Raw genomic sequence first — 22,984 nt, 5'->3', positions numbered from 1 at the left:
TGTACTATTAGGTTACAGATCATGGGAGGTATATATGCACTGCAAATTGCATGAAACTAATATTTTTCATAATAGATTGAGATCATGGTTTTCATAATATTGCCAAAATGCCTGGCAGGGATAATACATTTTTCCATGTACTTCTTAGCCCATGGCCTTGGATGTTCACTGGTTCAGGTGCTTCTGTGAGAATCCCATGCTATGAAATTCTTTTTTTTTTTCCTGCCTTCACAAAGGGGTATTGGAAACAAAAAGTGAGGGATATGGGCAACTGTCACATTTAGTGGGGAAACTCTGTATCATCTTGGTTTCTCTTTGCTTTGAACGATGAATACTGTTGGCTAAGACAGATACACAACTTGAGAATTGTGAGTTAAATTATATTTGGAGCACAATGAACACAGGAGCCCAGGAGACAGCACCTCAGGTAACTCTGAGAGACTGCTCCAAGAGGCGGTGGGGGAAGGTGGGTGTACAAGATTCAGTGCAGTCAAGCGCTAACTTGACAAAAAGCATTTCTGCCAGTCATGAGCAACTGATGTCACCGTTGAGTGATTTAGTGCTTTTCTAGATATGAAGGGGCTTCCCTGATGACTCAGATGCTAAATGCGGGAGACCTGGGTTTGATCCATAGGTTCAGAAGATCCCCTGGAGGAGGGCATGGCAACCCACTCTGGTATTCTTGCCTGGAGAATCCCCATAAACAGAGGAGCCTGGTGGGCTACAGTCCATGGGGTCACAAAGTGTTGGATACAACTGAGTGACTAAGCCCAGCACACACAGATATGAAGAGATGCAAGGATTGGAATCCTGAAATCAGTTCCTGCAAATAGCTAACTCTCTTCAGACGAGTTCCACCAGATTCCCTGGAGCACAGAGTGCTTGAATCCAACCTGAAGTCCCTCAGGGGAGGTTGAACATCAACAGTTTCAGCACCAGAAGGTTCATTCTTCACAGAGGCAGATGGCAAACGTCCTTGTTGTTGTTGTTCAGTTGCTGGCAATGTTCTTGGCGAGTGCCAGTTTGTCATTGACAATACTCATATGTGTTTACTAGAGATGCTGGGTTTTGGGAGTGGGGGTTTCCATCACTCAAGCCCAGGTCTGATCATTTCCAGTAAATCCATGCTCACATCACAGACAAAGTTTCATCCTCTTTCTGCATTTTCCAAAATGTTTACAAGAACCCTATTAGTGGTAATCTATGTTCAACTGTTCAGTTTTAAAATATAGCTAAATGGAAGCAATACAAACTGTCAGGAAATTCAAATATTCAGAACCAGAGGTCTGCTTTATTTTATATTGTTGTGTATGTCTGCATACTAGTCAATTTTTAATAATTAAAATAATGTCATCCTCAAATATTTATGTACATTTTTAGCCAGTTAAAAATGTTCCTGATTTCATTGACATGACACTTTTTCTCATTACTGAGTATATAGTCCCATTGTAGTATATCTCTAGATGCATAAACATGTTAACAAGATTATATCGATTTTTTTCTTGTTCTTCTTTATTAAGATCCCCTAGAGAAGGGAATGGCTACCCATTCCAGTATTCTTGCCTGGAGAATCCCATGGACAGAGGAGCCTGGCAGGCTACAGTCCTTGGGGTGCAAAGAATAGGACACGACTGAGTGACTAACACTTTTCTTGCTTTTAGTATTATTTAGGAATACAGAAATGTTGGTAAACTTTCCGTACAGTTGTCTCTGTATATTTGTCTGTGTTTTATTAAAGTCTAAAGTCCATAAACTGATGTAAAGTTTCAGCTCTGCCATTTAAAGAATGTTTGTTAAAATACTTTCGAAAGGACGCAACAGCAGCATAATTGATTTTAAATTATTTCTGTTGCACATTCAAGACTCTGAAAAACTGTCAGAAAGATATATAGTAGATGCTAAATAGATAAAATGATTCTTGCCACCAAGGTTTGTATCCTATGAGACCTATAAAATCTGTAGAACACTTAAAGATCAAAGTTAAGTATGAATTCTTTCCTTACTATTCTACTTCATAGCTGTTCAAAATGGTCATTCATGAAGGAGAATTGTCAACATTACTAGTTCGAATAAGCTTGTTAAAAATGTGGCACATTGGGCCCAGTCCAGAACTTTTGGATTGGAATGTGGTTTTTAAAAGTATTTCCGGTTTTCTTTTTTTGATAGTTTATCCTGTGTCACATAAGTACAACACTCAAAAATAAATATGCCAATATTTATTGTATAGTTCCTGATTATTTTATAATTCCTCTTCCAAGTCATAATAGTTCCTGCAGTAGTTCGTGGATCACATCTCATCCTCTTTCCTTGGGGTTAAAAATACAGCGAAAATATTACTGTGTAAAAATTATATTCTGTGTAATAGCAGGCACTCTCCTAAAGGAAAACCAATTCTCTGAACTTGCTGTTTCCATCATGGGTCACATTAGGAAGACTTCCCACGGCCACATGGCATCTATACTTTGTATTTCAGGGACAGTTGACATTCCGGGATGTGGCCATAGACTTCACTCAAGAGGAGTGGGAATGCCTGGGCCTCGGTCAGCGGGCATTTACACAGACGTGATGTTAGGGAACTATGGGAACCTGGCCTCCTTGGGTGAGGATAACTGCCTTCCAGAATCCCTTTTCTGTCCACTGGGTTTTGGTTCCTTTATTTCTAGACTCTCTTCTGAAATTTTCTGCTTCCCACAATAGTTTCAGATCTCTGCTCTCTAGGGGAAAATGGCTATCTGTGAGTTTAGAGAGAAGGGCTTCATGATGATTCATTATGCCTGTAACAGTCTTCTTCCTTGATGTAGTCTGCCTGCTTCATTCTAGGCTAGCGGTAATTGTATAAGTTCTGTGGTATTAAATGGTTGCACCCTCTCTTAATTTCACACTTACACACTTACTTTTGCCTTAGCGGTAGGTGACCAAAATCTCAGGATTTGATTGTCATGTATTTGTTAGTGTTGTAGAGGTGCTTTGAATAAAGTATTTGGGGAAATAATTTTCTAGGCTGTATTAACATTCTCCCATGCATTCTCGTCTCACCGGAATACATATAGGATTGGACACGGATGAATCTCTAAGAACACAAATATTCCTTTCTCTGATGAACAGGACTTGTAGTCTCTGGGCTGAATCTGGTCACCTTTCTGGAGCAACTGAACAATCCCAGGAGTATAAGGAGAGTGGAGACAGCAGCCATATACCAGGTAGGTATGAATGGATGGAGATGATGAGTCAGATGAGAGGTCCAAGGAGCAGTGAGGAAGTCATCCTTCCCCAGGTGGTTTTGGAAGACCTGCTTCAATGGGAATGATTTTGGAAAACCTGGGTTTGTGTCCACTGCTGTCATAGAAATGTATCACTTGCCTATTCTGTCTCTTAAATCATTCATAAATTCCTCTCCAGTGGTTACTTTTCTCCATCATAGTGTGAACTAAAAGTCTCCTCTTGGCTTGTTACAAACTGCATTCATTGGTTGTCCTTCCATTTCTTGGGGATCCTAGGAAAACTGTGTCCATTTCTGAGTAACTGTATGACAGCCCTTTTAAAGTTTCTACCTCTAGACAAAAATGTGTGATTGATGTGGTAGACAAACTGCTGAACTTCTAGGAAAACTGGGGACGGGTTTTGTTTTCTCATTTATGGCTTCCTATCCACTGGGAGCTAGAGATAGGACCTTCTAAATAAATTTCAAATCCAAGTAATTTTTTCACTGCAGGTTTCAAGCAAAACCTGTCAAAAATCAAAGAATGCACATCTCAGGTTTACTTCAAAGTTTCTCTTTTCCTTATATGAATTCATATTAAATATCTTAAGTGTATTTGGCCCCATTTTGAAATGCTAAGCTACTTTAATATATTCAATTACCTCACAGAATTTTAAAATAAATTGGCATAAAAGCTTAGCATATTTTCCACACATATTATTAATGGTTGATTCAAAGTATAAGAATTTCTAGATTATATAAAGGAAAAAAGTTTTAAAGTTCTAATTGGAATACCCCTGTTTTACAATGTTGTACTACTGTACACCGAAAAGAATCAATTATACCCGTCAGTTCATTCAGTCTCTCAGTCGTGTCCCATTCTTTGCAAACCCATTGACTGCAGCACACCAGGCTTCTCTGTCCATCACCAACACCTGGAGCCTGGTCAAACTCATGTCCATCAAGTCCGTGATGCATACAACCACCTCATCCTCTGTCGTCCCCTTCTCCTCGTGCCCTCAGTTTTTCCCAGCATCAGGGTGTTATCCAATGAGTCAGTGCTTTGCATGAGGTGGCCTAATTATTAGAGCCTCAGCATTAAGTCCTTCCAATGAGTGCTCAGGACTGATTTCCTTTAGGATGTAGTGGTGTGATCTCCTTGCAGTCCAAGGGACTCAAGAGTCTTCTCCAACACCTTAGTTCAAAAACATCAGGTTTTCAGGACTTAACTTTCTTTATGGTCCAAGTCACATCCATACATGACTACTGGAAAAACCATAGCTTTGACTAGACTAACATTTGTCAGCAAATTAACGTCTCTGCTTTTTAATATGCTGCCTAGGTTGCTCATAGTTTTCCTTCCAGGGAGCAAACATCTTTTAATTTTATGGCTGCAGTCACAATCTGCAGTGTTTTTGGAACCCCCCAAAATTAAGTCTGTCACTGTTTCCATTGTTTGTGCACCTCTTGGCCATGAAGTGATGGGACTGGATGCCATGATCTTGGTTTTTTCAATCCTGAGTTGAGGCCAGCTTTTCACTTGCCTCTTTCAGTTTCTTCAGGGGACTCTTCAGTTTCTCTTTGCTTTCTGCCCTTTGGATGGTGTCATCTGTATATCTGAGGTATTTGATATTTCTCTCTGCATCTTGATTCCAGCTTGTGCTTCTTCCAGCCCACCATTTAGCATGATGAAATGTCAAAAATGGAAGTGAAAGTTGCTCAGTCATGTCTGACTCTTTGCGGCCCCACAGACTATACCATCTACGGAATTCTCTAGGCCAGAATACTGGAGTGGGGAGCCTTTCCCGTCTCCAGGGAATCTTCCCAACCAAGGGCTCCTGCATGATGTACTCTGCATATGAGTTAAATAAGCAGGGTGATAATATACAATCTTGACATAATGCTTTCCCAATTTGGAACCAGTCCGTTATTCCATGTCTGGTTCTAACTCTCATTTCTTGACCTGCACACAGATTTCTCAGTTGATGGGTAAGGTGGTCTGGTATCCCCATCTCTTTAAGAATTTTAAGAATTTTTGCCAAAGAAACCAAGGATAGAAGATTTGTTTCCAGAAGCAAACCTAGAAATATATGAAAGATTTCATCTCAGAACTTTAATTTAATAAAACACTGGGAATATACAAGGGCATATAAAGACAGAAAATGTTTATAGGGACATAAAGAAATTGAGACAGTTACACATAATGCTAACAATAATGCAAAAAGAAAAGAGCAACATGAGTCAAATTGGGGAAGACACCAATTTCAGTCTTCAACATCTGCTGAGAAGTGTTAGTTTTTAAAAAAAGGTTTACATCAACTTTTGAAACATACGTGTTCTCTGAAAGAAATGTGATATATTTGGAACATGATTTAGTCTCCACTGCAAATACTCATTCAAACAATTCTGAATGTAGACTTCATTTAAGCATACATTCAAGCATGTCTGAATGTCTGAAATTTAAAAATGAGGGGCAAAACTCACAATATACTCAATTTGAGGGATCTGTGAGTCAGAAGTCATTATTTTTGTAGCAAATGATATTTTCTTTCCATTCCATGATGTATAATGTTGACGATAATGGAAGAGATGTAATCCAGCCAGCATTGCTCAATACATATCATGATATGGCTAATATGGAGCAACTTTCTATGTGTAATAAAATGAGTCAAGCCTTAAATAAGAGCTCCAGCCCCAACAATTACAAGAGTATTCATGATGGTGTGAGAAGGTATTCAAGCAATGAACCTGGGTGTGAGGTTGAAGGAGACTCACACTTTATGAAACATCAGGGACCTGAATCTTCACACAGGGATTCTAAAAGTAGTAAACGTAGAAATACCTTTTATCAGATATCAGGTCTTTCTCTGAAGAAGAGTATTCATCCTGGAGAGAAGACTTATAATTGTAGTCAATACTGTAAAGCTTCTAATCAGTCATCGGAACTTGTTCAACAGCGGACTATTCAGAATCCACAGAAAGAATACAAGTGTCAGATACGTGGGAAAGACTTTAGTAACTCGTCCAATCTAAGTAGACATAAGAAAGTTAGTATAGGAAGAAAACCTTTCAAATGTACACAATGTGGCAAAGCATTTATCTGTCACTCACTTCTTTTTTCTTTTTTTCTTTTTTTCTTTATTAGTTGGAGGCTAATTACTTCACAACATTTCAGTGGGTTTTGTCATACATTGACATCAATCAGCCATGGAGTTACATGTATTCCCCATCCCGATCCCCCCTCCCACCTCTCTCTCCACCTGATTCCTCTGGGTCTTCCCAGTGCACCAGGCCTGAGCACTTGTCTCATGCATCCCACCTGGGCTGGTGGTCTGTTTCACTATAGATAATATACATGATGTTCTTTTGAAACATCCCACTCTCACCTTCTCCCACAGAGTTCAAAAGTCTGTTCTGTACTTCTGTGTCTCTTTTTCTGTTTTGCATATAGGGTTATCATTACCATCATTCTAAATTCCATATATATGTGTTAGTATGCTGTACTGTTCTTTATCTTTCTGGCTTACTTCACTCTGTATAATGGGCTCCAGTTTCGTCCATCACATTAGAACTGATTCAAATGAATTCTTTTTAATGGCTGAGTAATATTCCATGGTGTATATGTAACACAGCTTCCTTATCCATTCATCTGCTGATGGACATCTAGGTTGCTTCCATGTCCTGGCTATTATAAACAGTGCTGCGATGAACATTGGGGTGCACGTGTCTCTTTCAGATCTGGTTTCCTCAGTGTGTATGCCCAGAAGTGGGATTGCTGGGTCATATGGCAGTTCTATTTCCAGTTTTTTAAGAAATCTCCACACTGTTTTCCATAGTGGCTGTACTAGTTTGCATTCCTACCAACAGTGTAAGAGGGTTCCCTTTTCTCCACACCCTCTCCAGCATTTATTGCTTGTAGACTTTTGGATAGCAGCCATCCTGACTGGCGTGTAATGGTACCTCATTGTGGTTTTGATTTGCATTTCTCTGATAATGAGTGATGTTGAGCATCTTTTCATGTGTTTGTTAGCCATCTGTATGTCTTCTTTGGAGAAATGTCTGTTTAGTTCTTTGGCCCATTTTTTGATTGGGTTATTTATTTTTCTGGAATTGAGCTGCAGGAGTTGCTTGTATATTTTTGAAATTAATCCTTTGTCTGCTTCTTCATTTGCTATTATTTTCTCCCAATCTGAGGGCTGTCTTTTCACCTTACTTATAGTTTCCTTTGTTGTGCAAAAGCTTTTAAGTTTCATTAGGCCCCATTTGTTTATTTTTGCTTTTATTTCCAATATTCTGGGAGGTGGGTCATAGAGGATCTTGCTGTGATTTATGTCGGAGATTGTTTTGCCTATGTTCTCCTCTAGGAGTTTTATAGTTTTTGGTCTTACATTTAGATCTTTAATCCATTTTGAGTTTATTTTTGTGTATGGTGTTAGAAAGTGTTCTAGTTTCATTCTTTTACAAGTGGTTGACCAGTTTTCCCAGCACCACTTGTTAAAGAGGTTGTCTTTTTTCCATTGTATATCCTTGCCTCCTTTGTCAAAGATAAGGTGTCCATAGGTTCGTGGATTTATCTCTGGGCTTTCTATTCTGTTCCATTGATCTGTATTTCTGTCTTTGTGCCAGTACCATACTGTCTTAATGACTGTGGCTTTGTAGTAGAGTCTGAAGTCAGGCAGGTTGATTCTTCCAGTTCCATCCTTCTTTCTTAAGATTACTTTGGCTATTCGAGGTTTTTTGTATTTCCATACAAATTGTGAAATTATTTGTTCTAGTTCTGTGAAAAATACCGTTGGTAGCTTGATAGGGATTGCATTGAATCTATAGATTGCTTTGGGTAGAATAGCCATTTTGACAATATTGATTCTTCCAATCCATGAACACTGTATGTTTCTCCATCTGTTTGTGTCCTCTTTGATTTCTTTCATCAGTGTTTTATAGTTTTCTATGTATAGGTCTTTTGTTTCTTTAGGTAGATATACTCCTAATTATTTTATTCTTTTTGTTGCAATGGTGAATGGTATTGTTTCCTTAATTTCTCTTTCTGTTTTTTCATTGTTAGTATATAGGAACGCAAGGGATTTCTGTGTGTTAATTTTATATCCTGCAACTTTACTATATTCGTTGATTAGCTCTAGTAATTTTCTGGAAGAGTCTTTAGGGTTTTCTATGTAGAGGATCATGTCATCTGCAAACAGAGAGAGTTTCACTTCTTCTTTTCCTATCTGGATTCCTTTTACTTCTTTTTCTGCTCTGATTGCTGTGGCCAAAACTTCCAACACTATGTTGAATAGTAGTGGTGAGAGTGGGCACCCTTGTCTTGTTCCTGATTTCAGGGGAAACGCTTTCAAGTTTTCACCATTGAGGGTGATGCTTGCTGTGGGTTTGTTATATATAGCTTTTATTATGTTGAGGTATGTTCCTTCTATTCCTGCTTTCTGGAGAGTTTTAATCATGAATGGATGTTGAAGTTTGTCAAAGGCTTTCTCTGCATCTATTGAGATAATCATATGGTTTTTATCTTTCAATTTGTTAATGTGGTGTATTACATTGATTAATTTGTGGATATTAAAGAATCCTTGCATTCCTGGGATAAAGCCCACTTGGTCATGGTGTATGATTTTTTTAATATGTTGTTGGATTCTGTTTGCTAGAATTTTGTTAAGGATTTTTGCATCTATGTTCATCAGTGATATTGGCCTGTAGTTTTCTTTTTTTGTGGCATCTTTGTCTGGTTTTGGAATTAGGGTGATGGTGGCCTCATAGAATGAGTTTGGAAGTTTACCTTCTCCTGCAATTTTCTGGAAGAGTTTGAGTAAGATAGGTGTTAGCTCTTCTCTAAATTTTTGGTAGAATTCAGCTGTGAAGCCATCTGGTCCTGGGCTTTTGTTTGCTGGAAGATTTTTGATTACAGTTTCTATTTCCTTGCTTGTGATGGGTCTGTTAAGATCTTCTATTTCTTCCTGGTTCAGTTTTGGAAAGTTATACTTTTGTAAGAATTTTTCCATTTCATCCAAGTTGTCCATTTTATTGGCATAGAGTTGCTGGTAGTAGTCTCTTATGATCCTTTGTATTTCAGTGTTGTCTGTTGTGATCTCTCCATTTTCATTTCTAATTTTGTTAATTTGGTTCTTCTCTCTTTGTTTCTCAATGAGTCTTGCTAATGGTTTGTCAATTTTGTTTATTTTTTCAAAAAACCAGCTTTTAGCTTTGTTGATTTTTGCTATGGTCTCTTTAGTTTCTTTTGCATTTATTTCTGCCATAATTTTTAAGATTTCTTTCCTTCTGCTAACCCTGGGGTCCTTCATTTCTTCCTTCTCTAATTGCTTTAGGTGTAGAGTTAGGTTATTTATTTGGCTTTTTTCTTATTTCTTGATGTAAGCCTGTAATGCTATGAACCTTCCCCTTAGCACTGCTTTTACAGTGTCCCATAGGTTTGGGGTTGTTGTGTTTTCATTTTCATTCATTTCTATACATATTTTGATTTCTTTTTTGATTTCTTCTATGATTTATTGGTTATTCAGAAGTGTGTTATTTAGCCTCCATATGTTTGAATTTTTAACAATTTTTTTCCTGTAATTGAGATCTAATCTTACTGCACTGTGGTCAGAAAAGATGACTGGAATGATTTCAGTTTTTTTGAATTTTCCAAGAGCAGATTTATGGCCCAGGATGTGATCTATTCTGGAGAAGGTTCCGTGTGCACTTGAGAAAAAGGTGAAGTTGATTGTTTTGGGGTGAAATGTCCTATAGATATCAATTAGGTCTAGCTGGTCCATTGTGTCATTTAAGGTTTGTGTTTCCTTGTTAATTTTCTGTTTAGTTGATCTATCCATAGCTGTGAGTGGGGTATTAAAGTCTCCCACTATTATTGTGTTACTATTAATTTCCTCTTTCATACTCGTTAGCGTTTGCCATACATATTGCGGTGCTCCTATGTTGGGTGCATATATATTTATAATTGTTATATCTTCTTCTTGGATTTGTCCTTTGATCATTATGTAGTGTCCTTCTTTGTCTCTTTTCACATCCCTTATTTGAAAGTCTATTTTATCTGATATGAGTATTGCGACTCCTGCTTTCTTTTGGTCTCCGTTTGCGTGTCACTCACTTCTTACTCAACATCAGATTACTCACACTGGAGAGAAATGTTATAAATGTACAGAATGTGCAAAGCCTTTGTTCCCAGTTCAAATCTTAGTAAACATCACCGAATTCATATGTGGGAGACGCATTATAAATGTATAGAATGTGGCAAGACCTTTATGAACAGTTCTGCTCTTGCTAGACATCAGCGAATTCATACTGGGGAGACCATATTAATGTACAGAATGTGGCAAAGGCTTTAAGCGGAACTCAACTCTTACTCTTCATCAGTGAATTCATAGTGCAGAGAAGCGTCATAAATGTAAAGGATGTGACAAAGCCTTTATCTCTTGCTCACAGCTGACTCGACATCAGCGAATTCATACTGTGGAGAGATCTTAATCATTGTGTGAGTGTGGCCAAGCCTTTATTTGGAGTTCAGCTTTAGCTGCACATCATCAAATCCATACTGCTGCTGCTGCTGCTGCTAAGTCGCTCCAGTCGTGTCTGACTCTGTGCGACCCCATAGACGGCAGCCCACCAGGCTCCCCCGTCCCTGGAATTCTCCAGGCAAGAACACTGCAGTGGGTTGCCATTTCCTTCTCCACTTCATGAAAGTGAAAAGTTAAGTTGCTCAGTCATGTCCGACTCTTAGCGACCCCATGGACTGCAGCCTACCAGGCTCCTCCATCCATGGGATTTTCCAGGCAAGAGTACTGGAGTGGGCTGTCATTGCCTTCTCCGCCAATCCATACTAGGGAGAAACGATACACATGTACAGAATGTGGCAAAGCCTTTAATCAGAAATCAGTTCTCACTACACAGCTGCGAGTTCATACTGGAGAGAAACCTTATAAATGTGCAGAATGTGGCAAAGGCTTTAGTCACAGCGGCTGTCTCTCTAAACAGCTGAGCGCACACACTGGAGAGAAACCCTAGTAATGGAACAAGTGATGGAAGGGGTTTGTCCTAAACATACATCAGAAAACACGAGCGTTTAATACAAGAAACCTATGGAGATGATGTAACAAATATGTAGAAAGGTATTTAATAAAAAATCAAATGTAAATAAACATAAGAGACTGCATATTAGAAAGTATTCCATCAATACTTCTTTTCTGAAGTTTCTCTGAAGGAGAATTACTGTAGGGAGTACTCCATAGTTAAAACTCACAGAAAATGGATATATTAGCATGGATCATGAGATGAAGACTGATGGTTAGAAAGTTAGAATGAATTATTAGCAATGTATGCTTGTTTATAATGACGTGATTTGAGATTATTTGAAATGAATGCAATACAACACTCAGATAATCCATACTATGCTTCGTTTCTAGTGTGTATGCAAACATAGGTTTTTAATGGTCTATGCTTCAAAGATTAACCTTTTTATATTGTGTTGCAACCATTTCTATCTCTACTCCATTAGAAGATGAAGGATACCAGAGTGTAAAATGGACAATGACCATCTAAGTGGAGGTGTTTGTCATTGATCTGAAATATCCCTGGAGGTTGCCATGATGTAAGTGCTCATGGGATCTTTTCATGTCTTAAAGTAAGACAGAAGTTGGTTATAAATTCTCAATAGTTATATCACTTGATTTGTAAGAACACAATCACATTTCACTATACTACTGATGGATCTTTATAATAAAAACACAAGTCATGAATGTTATATAACAATGTTGAAACAAAGACAGCTTCTGTGATCACCAAGAGATGTATTAGAATCCCTTCCTGGAAAAGCCACGTAATTAGTGTATATCATATTTCCTAAGTGTTTCCTAGGCTTTGTTTTGTAAGCCATAAAAATCAGAACCCTCACATCATTAGTTCAGAAAAATGAATATCTCTCTGTGTTTTTGATGTGTATTTATTTAATCATGGATCATACCATAGATTTATTTCAACTGTGTGAAATTAACGCATGACTGTTAATAAAAGTGAATGGTTTGTGGCATTCACACAAGTGAAGTGTTTTGGTTGATGGCAATGAATGAAGTATAACCCAGCAGCAACATTAAGCTCTCCCACCTTATTTAAGGTTGTAGTGAAGAGACCATAACAAACTATTTGGTAGCACAGAGAGATGGCATATGTAGAAATTAGTTTACTTGCTGGTTTTATACCTCTCATAACCTCATATATTTTTCATCATTTCTGTATTGCATATCCTCTCCCATTTTGTAGCTACTCAGACATTGTGATGTTCTCATAACAAGGAGCATACAGAGTACTGTTGAGAGCTGCCCTGAACTGCTCCATGCTGTTGCTGCCTCAGCATCTGTCTGGGGAGCAGACAGCCTGCGGTTCCTTGAACTCACACCAGCCAGTCCTGTGAGCACCTGCACTAGAAGGCCACCTTCCTCGAGATCAGCAGTCTTACTGAACCCCAGGTTCAACTTCACAGGCCCTCCATTCAGTGACACCCTCACAAAGCTCACCAGAATCCTGCTTGTCTCGGTTTGAATGGAGAAATCCAACTCAGCCTAGGGAGCCCATAGCACTTCACCCACGGTCAGGTATAAAGGCTGAACCCCAAGTACGGGTGCTTCTTCTGCCTGATTCTGGCTTTGACCTCTCTCAGAAATTCCTGACCTAAATCCTCCCCTACAGAGTGGTCTCAGGTGTGGTGTGTGTGAGGAGTCGACCTCAAGGCTCCTGGATGTTGGATTGCAGGGAGAAACATCAGAACAAGCAGGGGATTTGCTGATGACTCCTTTCATGGCCCCACTGTAGACCTGCAGATTCATAACTTCTTAGAGTGGGGACCTGAACTCCAAGGGTTTGTATTCACTGAAATGATTCAGAAAGACTCTAGCCAAGTGGTTTCCATCTGGTTTCCCATCAGGATCACGTGACCAGTGTTAGGAGATGACCTCCCCACAGAGTTATCTGTTGGTCCTGTGGAGCATCAGTGTGGTGTGTAGGAGGGGAGGCTTGGTTTAAGGACGTGGCTTCTGACCCACCTGTGAGCACTGAGGCCTGGCTTCAGTCTGAGGAGAGGCCACAGGGTTGGTCTTACTGGATTTGGACAGGGGAAGTCAGTCACCTCACATTGTCAGTGTGAGCAGGGTGTTAGGGGCTCTCTGTGGGGAGAGAATAATCAAGAACTAAGTTCACAGGCCGGTCTCCAGGCAGGAAGTGATTGTTCCTGAATCTCTTCTGACACAGGTCAGGATAGGTCAGTCTTCTCAGCTTTTCAAGGTCCTTCTGTCTGTAGGAGCGGTGGTTGCAGGTTAAAGAGCTATGTGGATGCCCTCAAAGGTATTTTCTCAAAACTCAGAAATGCGTTTGCAGCATAACATCCCCAGAGAAGACAGAACAAGAGGAAGAAGAGGAAATGGCAGCTTCTCAGGTCAATATCCTGTCCTGGGTCTGGGGCTGCATCTGCTTTTCCTCCTGAAATGCCTGGAATGAGAATCTGCAAGCGTTTAGCTCTCTGCTCCTAATTTGTCTTCCTGGGCATTTCTATCATCTTAATTTTCTCCATTTCCTCTTGTAATAGTGAAGACCAGCCCTTTAGACTACTTCCTTCTGTCCCAGAGCCTTTTCTCCATTGTCTGCATCCTCACTTTCTATGGAGCATGATGAATTCTCAACGTGAATCCGCGACTTTCAACTGTTGAAAATATTCTTTTTGCGAGAGATCAGCATGGGGAGTCTCTCTTATCCTCCCTCCCACTGGGATGTGGTTTGGTGTTGGGATTTTAGGGACATTGGGAAATGCAGTGATGACTTAGCACCTGGATGCAATATAGATATTTAAAACAGAGTCTGAAAGTGCCATGATACATAGAACCAACTCTCTTCTGCCCATGGGATTTTCCAGGCAATTCTGCAGTGGGTTGCCATTTCCTTCTCCAGGGGTTCTCTCATCCCCGACATCGGACCTGCGTCTCCAGCATTGGCAGGCAGATTCTTTACCACGGAACCAGCTGGGAAGCCCAGTGACTCAACTCAGTGGTCCAGAGTTTTTCAGAAAATGTTCAGAAATAAAAAGAAAACTAGGAGATGCTGTCGTTTGCATTACTAAGACTTCCTAGTTCAAATGCATTATTAGGATACTAAACAGGGGTGTATAGGTGAAATGAAATTTGCATAAAATTGACATTTTTAAATGTTAGATTCAAGTTATAATTTCCTTGTTAATTCCAAAATGCCCAGGCAGTGATAATGCATCTTTCATGTGATCCATTTACACCATGACATCTGATGCCCACTGGTTCTGGAGATTTCTCTCTGACACCATGAGGCTATGAAGTTCATACTTCTTTCCTCTCTCTTTAAATGAGGTTGTGGAAAAAAGGAATAAGGAATGTGTGGAAACACTCATAGTTAATGGAAAAACTCGCCATCTTCTTGATTTCTCTTTGCTTTAGAGAATGAACACTCACCTGTGTTGACTACAGATACCAGGTTTTGGGAGTGGCGGTTTTCATTATTCAAGCCCAGGTGTGATGTTTCCAGTACACGCCACGTGCATATCATAGACACAGTCTTCTGACCACATTTTTGTATTTTTTCAAAATATTTGGTTCTGGTGGTTTAGTCATTAGTCATGTCTGCCTGTTGCGATTCCATGGACTGCAGCCCACCGGCTCCTCTGTCCATGGAATTTGCCAGGCAAGAATACAGGAGTGAATTGACATTTCCTTCTCCATCAAAATATTTACAACAATCATATTGGTGCTAATCTATTTTCAACTGTGGCAAAACATACAGCTCAACAGAAATGATAGGTTTTCAATAAAGAAAAGTGTCAGAACCAAAAGCTCTAACTTACCTTATACTGCTGTGTATGTTTGCATGCTAAAGGTATTTAAAATATACAAAGAATATCCTTCACAAGTAAATGTGTATATTTTAATCCATTAAAAATAATCTTCATTTCTTTAATTGACATGAATAGATTTACTTTAATACTCTTAGTAAGTATATTTGAATGTATGTCTGTGTGCATGAAATGTTGAAATTATTTTTTCTTGTTTTAGTATTCTCCCCAGTGATATAGTTCTTTTTAAAAACTACACTTATTTATTTCTTTGGCTTGGTTGTGTCTTGCTTGTAGCATGGAGGATCTTGGAGCCATGTGGGAGATTTTGCTGCAGCAGCAAATTTTAGTTGTGGAATGTGGGATCTAATTCTCTAACCAGGGATTGAACCCAGCCCCCTGCATTGGTGATTCTGAAAGCTGGTATTTAAGGATTGTGGAGCAATCCAAGGGAGAGGACTTAGTTCCTGGACCACCAGGGAAGACACTATGGTTTGGACAGTTGCCTGGCATCACCGACTCAGTGGGAAAAGTTTGAGCAAGCTCTGGGAGATGATGAAGGACAGGGAACTCTGGCGTGCTGCAATCCATAGGGTTGCAAAAGGTTAGACACTACTGAGCGACTGAACAACAACAAGTCACATCTGTACATGACTACTGGAAAAACCATAGCTATATTTGCTGAAAATAAAATGTCATATGGTAAACATCATAATTTCTGTAGCATTTTCAGATGGGCTTCTTTCACCTAGTGATATGCATAGAATGACTGCATATGTGTTTTATGACTTGAAAGTTTAATATCAAAGAAACAAACAACCCACTCAATAAATGGACAGAAGTCCTAATCCTCCAAAAGGAACATTTACATGGGGAAAGGCTACATGCAATATGCTCAACATCACTAACAACTAGAGAAATGCAAATCAAAACTACAATGAAGGAGAACAAGATATCGAAGGAGTAGGTGGACGTGGAATACATCTCTCTCCACGGATACATCAGGAATACACCTTCAGACACAGAAGTGCATGGACAACTCCAGCTGAGAGCGGACAGGAGTACCTGACCAGTGGAAAGGAATATACAGAACCACGCAAAACTCAACAGGATCAAGGAACTAGGGGGAAAACAGGAGTGTTAGTAGGACTGGACCTGCCCTTGGTGGGTGGGGGAACTGAAGCAGGGGTCTGCTCCCCACAATGGGGCAGTTGTCTGAGTCAGAGAAGAAACAGTTAAGGCTGAGAGTGAAACAGGTGATCTGTGGCAGCCTAAAGGGAATGAGAATCAGACAGTCCTTGCTGCAGCCATGCGTGCCTCAGACAGGGATGCAGGTGCCCTGGAAGGTGCAGCGGCTGGGAGCTGGAGTTTAGGGATTGTAGAGTAATCCCAGGGTGAGGACTGCTGTTGACTGCGGAGAGAGGGATCCAGGAAATGTGAGAGGGGAGACTGTGGTGGGAAATTCCTATAGAGGAAAGTCAGGCAGCCATGGAAGCAAGGCGGTAACTGCTGAGTTAGTCACACATAAGAGGTGGAGCCATCACCATAGTCTCTCTCTCCCCACACACCGGCATCCGCAGCTGAACAATAGAGAATCTGGCCCATCAATCGCGCCTGACCTCTGAACTACAGAGTAAGACCCCACCCACGGGGCACCTTTCAGTGCCTGACACGATGATCTACAGAGTAAGACCCCAGCCAGGGCGGCCCCCAGTAACACCCTGTGCAGGACACCTCATCCAAGCAACAAACAAAACACAAATACAAACCCAATCATCAGCAGACAGGATTGCCACCTCATTCCCCTTGCCTATCAGAGGAAAAACAATGAACAAAAAAAAAACTCAGCACAACTCTCACCCTATAAGAAGCTTACACAAACGACTGGACCAACATTAGGAGGGCAGAAACCAAAAGGAAGAAAGAATTCAACCTTGAACCCTGAGAAAAGAAGACCTCAAAATACAGTAAGTTAAAATAAAAAATAATGAAAAGACAGAGAAATAAGACACAAAAGAAGGAACGAACTAGAAACACAGAAGTCCAAATAAATGAGGAGGAAATAGGCAAACTACCTGAAAAAGAATTTAGAATAATGACAGTAAAGATGATGAAAAACCTTGAAAAAAAAAATGGAGAAAACGCTGGAATCAATTAACAAAGACCTAGAAGAATTAAAATGCTGGGTTGGAAGAAGCACAAGCTGGAATCAAGATTGCCGTGAGAAATATCAATAACCTCAGAGATGCAGATGACACCACCCTTATGGCAGAAAGTGAAGAGGATCTAAAAAGCCTCTTGATGAAAGTGAAAGAGCAGAGTGAAAAAGTTGGCTTAAAGCTCAACATTCAGAAAACTAAGATCATGGCATCTGCTCCCATCACCTCATGGGAAATAGATGGGGAGACAGTGGAAACAGGGTCAGACTCTATTTTGGGGGGGGCTCCAAAATCAGTGCAGATGGTGACTGCAGCCATGGAATTAAGACGCTTACTCCTTGGAAGGAAAGTTATGACCAAACTAGATAGCGTATTAAAAAGCAGAGACATTACTTTGCCAACAAAGTTCCATCTCGCCAAAGCTATGGTTTTTCCAGTGGTCATGAATGGATGTGAGAGTTGGACTGTGAAGAAAGCTGAGCGCCCAAAAATTGATGCTTTTGAACTGTGGTGTTGGAGAAGACGCTTGAAGGTCCCTTGGACTGCAAGGAGATCCAACCAGTCCATCCTAAAGGAGATCAGTCCTGGGTGTTCATTGGAAGGACTGATGCTGAAGCTGAAACTCCAGTACTTTGGCTACCTCATGCGAAGAGCTGACTCATTGGAAAAGACCCTGAGGCTGGGAGGGATCGGGGGCAGGAGGAGAAGGGAAAGACAGAGGATGAGATGGCTGGATGGCATCACCAACTCGATGGGCATTAGTTTGAGTAAAGTCCGGCAGTTGGTGTTGAACAGGGAGGCCTGGCGTGCTGCGATTCATGAGGTCGCAAAAAGGTGGACACAACTGAGCGACTGAACTGAACTGAGAAGAATTAAAGAATAAACACATAGAGACAACACAATTACTGAAATTAAAAATTGATTTCTAGAAGAAATCAATAGCAGAATATGCGACGCAGAAGAACAAATCAGTGAGCTGGAAGATAAAATGGTTCTATTTTATCTTCAGAAATAGCTTCTGAAGAGCAGAATAAAGTAAAAAGAATGAAAAGAACTGAGGATAGTCTCAGAGACCTCTGGGAGAATGTCAAACACACCGATATTTGAATTATAGGGGTTGTAGAAGAAGAAGAGAAAAGGAAAGGGTATGAGAAATTTTTTGAAGAGATTATAGTTGAAAATTACTCCTACATAGAAAAGAAATAGTCAACCAAGTCCAAGTGACACAAAGAGTCCCACACAGGAGAAACCCAAGGAGAAACACACCAACACATACTAATCAAACTAACAAAGACTAAACACAGAGAAGGAATATTAAAAGCAGCAAGGGAAAAGCAATAAGTAACATACAAGGGAAAACCCCACACATGTAACAGCTGATCTTTCCGCAGAAACTCTGCGGGGTAGAAGGGAATGGCAGGATATACTTAAATCACTGAAATGGAAAAATATACAACCAAGATTACTGTACCCAGAAGGATCTCATTCAAAATTGGTGGAGAAATAAAAAGGTTTTCAGACAAGCAAAAGTTAAGAGAATCCAGTACCAGCAAACCAGCTTTTCAACAAATGTTAAAGGGACTTGTATAGTCAAGAATACAAGGGAAGAAAAGAGACCTACAAAATCAGCCCAAACAATTAAGAAAATGGCAATAGGAACATATATATCAATAGTTACTTTAAATGTAAATGGATTAAATGCTCCATCTGAAAGACACAGACTGGCCGAATGGATGCACACTCAAGACCCATGTATATGCTGTCTACAAGAAACCCACTTCAAAGCTAAAGACACATATGGACCGAAATTGAGAGAATGGAAAAATATATTCCATGCAAATGGGACGCAAAGAAAGCTTAGTAGCCATCTTCATATCAGACAAAATAGACCTTAAAATAAAGAATATTGCGAGAGATAAGGAAGGACACTACATAATGATCAAGGGATCATTCCAAGAGGAAGACATAAAAGTTGTAAATATCTATGTACACAACACAGGAACACCTCAATACATAAGACAAACACTAACAGACATAAAAGGAGAATTTGGCAGTAACACAATAAAAATAGGAGACATTAACACTCCACTCACACCAATGGACAGATCATCAAAACAGAAAATAAGAAAATACAAGTCTTAAATGATACATTAGATGAGATGAATATCATGGGTATCTTCAGGACATTCCATGCAAATACAGAGGAAGACACCTTCTTCTCAAGTGCACATGGAACATGCTCCAGGACAGACCACATCTTGGGTAAACAAATCAAACCTCAGCAAATTGAAGAAAATTGAAATTGTATTAAGCATCTTCTCCAACCACAACACTATGAGACTAGATATCAATTTCAAGAAAAAAAAAAAAAAACTGTAAGAAACACAAACACAAGGAGATTAAACAACATGTTTCTAAATAACCAACAGGTCGCTGAAGAAATCAAAAGGGAAATCAAGAAATTTCTAGAAACAAACGACAATGAAAACAGGACAACTCGAAACCTATCAGACACAGCAAAAGGATTTGTAAGAGGGAAGCTTATAGCAATACAATCCTACCTCAAGAAACAAGAAAAACATCGAATAGACAACCTAACCTGACACCTAGAACAACTGGAAAATGAAGAACAAAAAAACCCCTAAAATTAGTAGAAGGAAATAAATCATAAACATCCGAGCAGGAATAAATGAAAAAGAAATGAAAGAAACAATAGTACAGATTAATAAAACTAAAAGCAAGTTGGAGAAGATAAACAAAATTGACAAACCTTTAGCCAGATTCATCAAGAAAAAGAGAAAGTGAAAGTGAAGTAGCTTAGTGGTGTCCGACTCTTTGTGACCCCATGGACTGTAGCCTACCACACTCCTCCGTCCATGGGAGTTTCCAGGCAAGAGTACTGGAGGAAGAGAGAGAGGAATCAAATCAACAAAATTAGAAATGAAAAAGGTGAGGTTGCAATAGATAATGCAGAAATACAAAGGTGTATAAGAGATTATTATGAACTTAGAAAAGTTCAGTCTTCCAAGACACAAACAGGAAGAAATAGAAATTATGAACAACCTAATTACCAGCTCTGAAATGGAATCTGTGATCAAAAATTTCCCAAATAACAAAAGCCCAAGACCAGGTGGCTTTACAGGAGAATTCTATCAAACATTTAGAGAAGAGCTAATGCCTGTCCTTCTAAAATTCTTTCAAAAAATTGCAGAGGAAGGAATACTTCCAAACTCTTATCGACGAGGCCACCATCACCCTCATACCAGAACCAAAGACAACACAAAAAAAGAAAACTACAAGCCAATATCAGTGATTAACATAGACGCAAAAATCCTCAACAAAGTTTTAGCAAACAGAATTCAGCAACACGTCAAGAAGCTCATACACCATGATCACGTTGGGTTTATTTCAGGGATGCAAAGATTCTTCAATATCCGCAAATCAATCAATGTGGTATACCATATTAACAAATTGAAAGACAAAAATCATATGATCCTCTCAATAGATGCAGAAAAAGACTCTGACAAAAATCTAGGACCCATTTATGATTAAAACTATGCAAAAAAAGAGCATAGAAGGAATCTACATCAATGTATAGGATAAGCCTACAGCAAACACTATTCTCAATGGTGAAAAACTGAAAGCACTGCCCCTAAGATCAGGAACAAGACAAGGGGGTCCACTTTCGTCACTATTATTCAACACAGTTCTGGAAGTCCTAGCGACAGCAATCAGAGAAGAAACAGAAATAAAAAGAGTCCAGATCGGAAAAGAAGTAAAGCTCTCACTGTTTGCAGATGACATGATACTGTATATAGAAAACCCTGAAGATAGTATCAGAAAACTGCTATAGCTAATTTATGAATTTAGCAAAGTCCAGGATACAAAATCAATACAAATGAAATCACTTTCATTTCTATATACTAACAATGAAAAATCAGAACAAGGAATCAATCCCATTCCCCATTGCAACAAAAAAAATTAAATATCTAGGAATAAACCTACCTGAGGAGACAAAAGAACTGTGCACAGAAAATTATGACACTGATGAACAAAATCAAAGATGACATACACAGATGAAGAGATATTCCATGTTCCTGGGCAGGAAGAATCAATATTGTGGAAATGACTATACAACCAAACACAATCTACAGATTCAATGAGATCCCAATCAAATTACCTATGTCATTTTTCACAGAACTAGAACAAAATATTTTACAATTCATATGGAAACACAAAACACCCCAAATAGCCAAAAGCAGTCTTGAGAAAGAAGAATGGAGTAGGAGGAATCACCCTTCTTGACTTCAGATTATACTACAGAGCTACAGTCATCAGGACAGTATGTTACTGGCACAAAAACAGAAATATCCACCAATGGAACAAGATAAAAAGCCCAGAAATAAACATATGCACCTATGGGAACCTTGTTTTTGACAAAAGAGGCAAGAATACACCATGGGGCAAAGGCAGCTTCTTCAGTAAATGGTACTGGGAAAACTGGACAGCTACATGTAAAAGAATGAAATTAGAACACTTCCTAACACCATACAAAAAGATAAACTCAAAATGGATTCACGACCTAAATATGAGACCACAAACTAAAAAAAACTCTTAGAGGAAAACAGAGGCAGAACACTTAATGATATAAATCAAAGCAAGATCCTCTATAACCCACCTCCTAGAGTAATGGAAATAAAAACAAAAGTAAACAAGTGGAACCTGATTAAACATAAAAGCTTTTGCACAGCAAAGGAAACTTTCAGTTCAGTTCAGTTCAGTCGCTCAGTCGTGTCTGACTCTTTGTGACCCCATGAATCACAGCATGCCAGGCCTTCCTGTCCATCACCAACTCCCGGAGTCCACTCAAAGTCATGTCCATAGACTCGGTGATGCCATCCAGCCATCTCATCCTCTGTCGTCCCCTTGTCCTCCTGCCCCCAATCCCTCCCAGCATCAGGGTCTTTTCCAATGAGTCAACTCTTCGCATCAGGTAGCCAAAGTATTGGAATTTCAGCTTCAGCATCAGTCCTTCCAATGAACACCCAGGACTGATCTCCTTTAGGACGGACTGGTCGGATCTCCTTGCAGTCCAAGGGACTCTCAAGAGTCTTCTCCAACACCACACTTCAAAAGCATCAATTTTTTGGCACTTAGCTTTCTTCACAGTCCAATTCTCACACCCATACATGCCCACTGGAAAAACCACAGCCTTCACTAGACGGACTTCTGTTGGCAAAGGAAACTATAAGCAAGGGGAAAGACAATCCTCAGAGTAGTAGAAAAAAATAGCAACTGAAGCAACGGACAAAATATACAAGTAGCTCATACAACTCAATAACAGAAAAACATACAACCCAATCAAAAAGTGGGAAAAGACCTAAGCAGACATTTTTCCAAAGAAGACTTACAGATGGCTAACAAACACAGGAAAAGTTGCTCAACCTCACTCATGACTAGAGAAATGCAAATCAAAACTACAAGCAGATATCACCTCACACGGGTCAGAATGGCCAGTGGGGGTGGAGCCTCGCCTCCTCTCACCCCACCCCTTTCGGTTTGGGGCTCTGTTGGTCCTTCTGCCCAACTGTGCTTCCTTTCTCTGCTTTTCGCTGCCTTTAAATCTCTTTGATTTCCTCTGGAGCAGAGCTGCTTCCTGCCTGTTCTAAGTCAGTGTTTCTAACAACTTAAGGCAAAAGAGCAAGAATTTTGAGAGCCACCTCGATGGGAAGCCAAGATGTTTTCAGCAAGTTGAAGAAAGGCAAA

General features: G+C 39.6%; 1 protein-coding gene across 1 annotated transcript in view; it reads left to right on the top strand.

Moving 5' to 3' along the window:
* LOC122692864 (zinc finger protein 568-like) overlaps positions 1-10,687 on the top strand; it is a 30,830-nt gene extending 20,143 nt beyond the window's left edge. Inside the window, exons 5-7 of the mRNA XM_043900678.1 lie at positions 2,474-2,599; positions 3,106-3,200; positions 10,646-10,687. Coding sequence (XP_043756613.1) covers positions 2,474-2,599; positions 3,106-3,200; positions 10,646-10,687 — 263 coding nt within the window. The remainder of the gene's footprint in view (positions 1-2,473; positions 2,600-3,105; positions 3,201-10,645) is intronic.
* Positions 10,688-22,984: the final 12,297 nt, after the last annotated feature.

Source organism: Cervus elaphus, chromosome 4, assembly GCF_910594005.1.
Source record: "Cervus elaphus chromosome 4, mCerEla1.1, whole genome shotgun sequence".
Classification (NCBI taxonomy): Eukaryota; Metazoa; Chordata; class Mammalia; order Artiodactyla; family Cervidae; genus Cervus; species Cervus elaphus.
The sequence above is the reverse complement of the archived record's forward strand: the minus strand, read 5'-3'. Positions and strand labels throughout refer to the sequence as shown.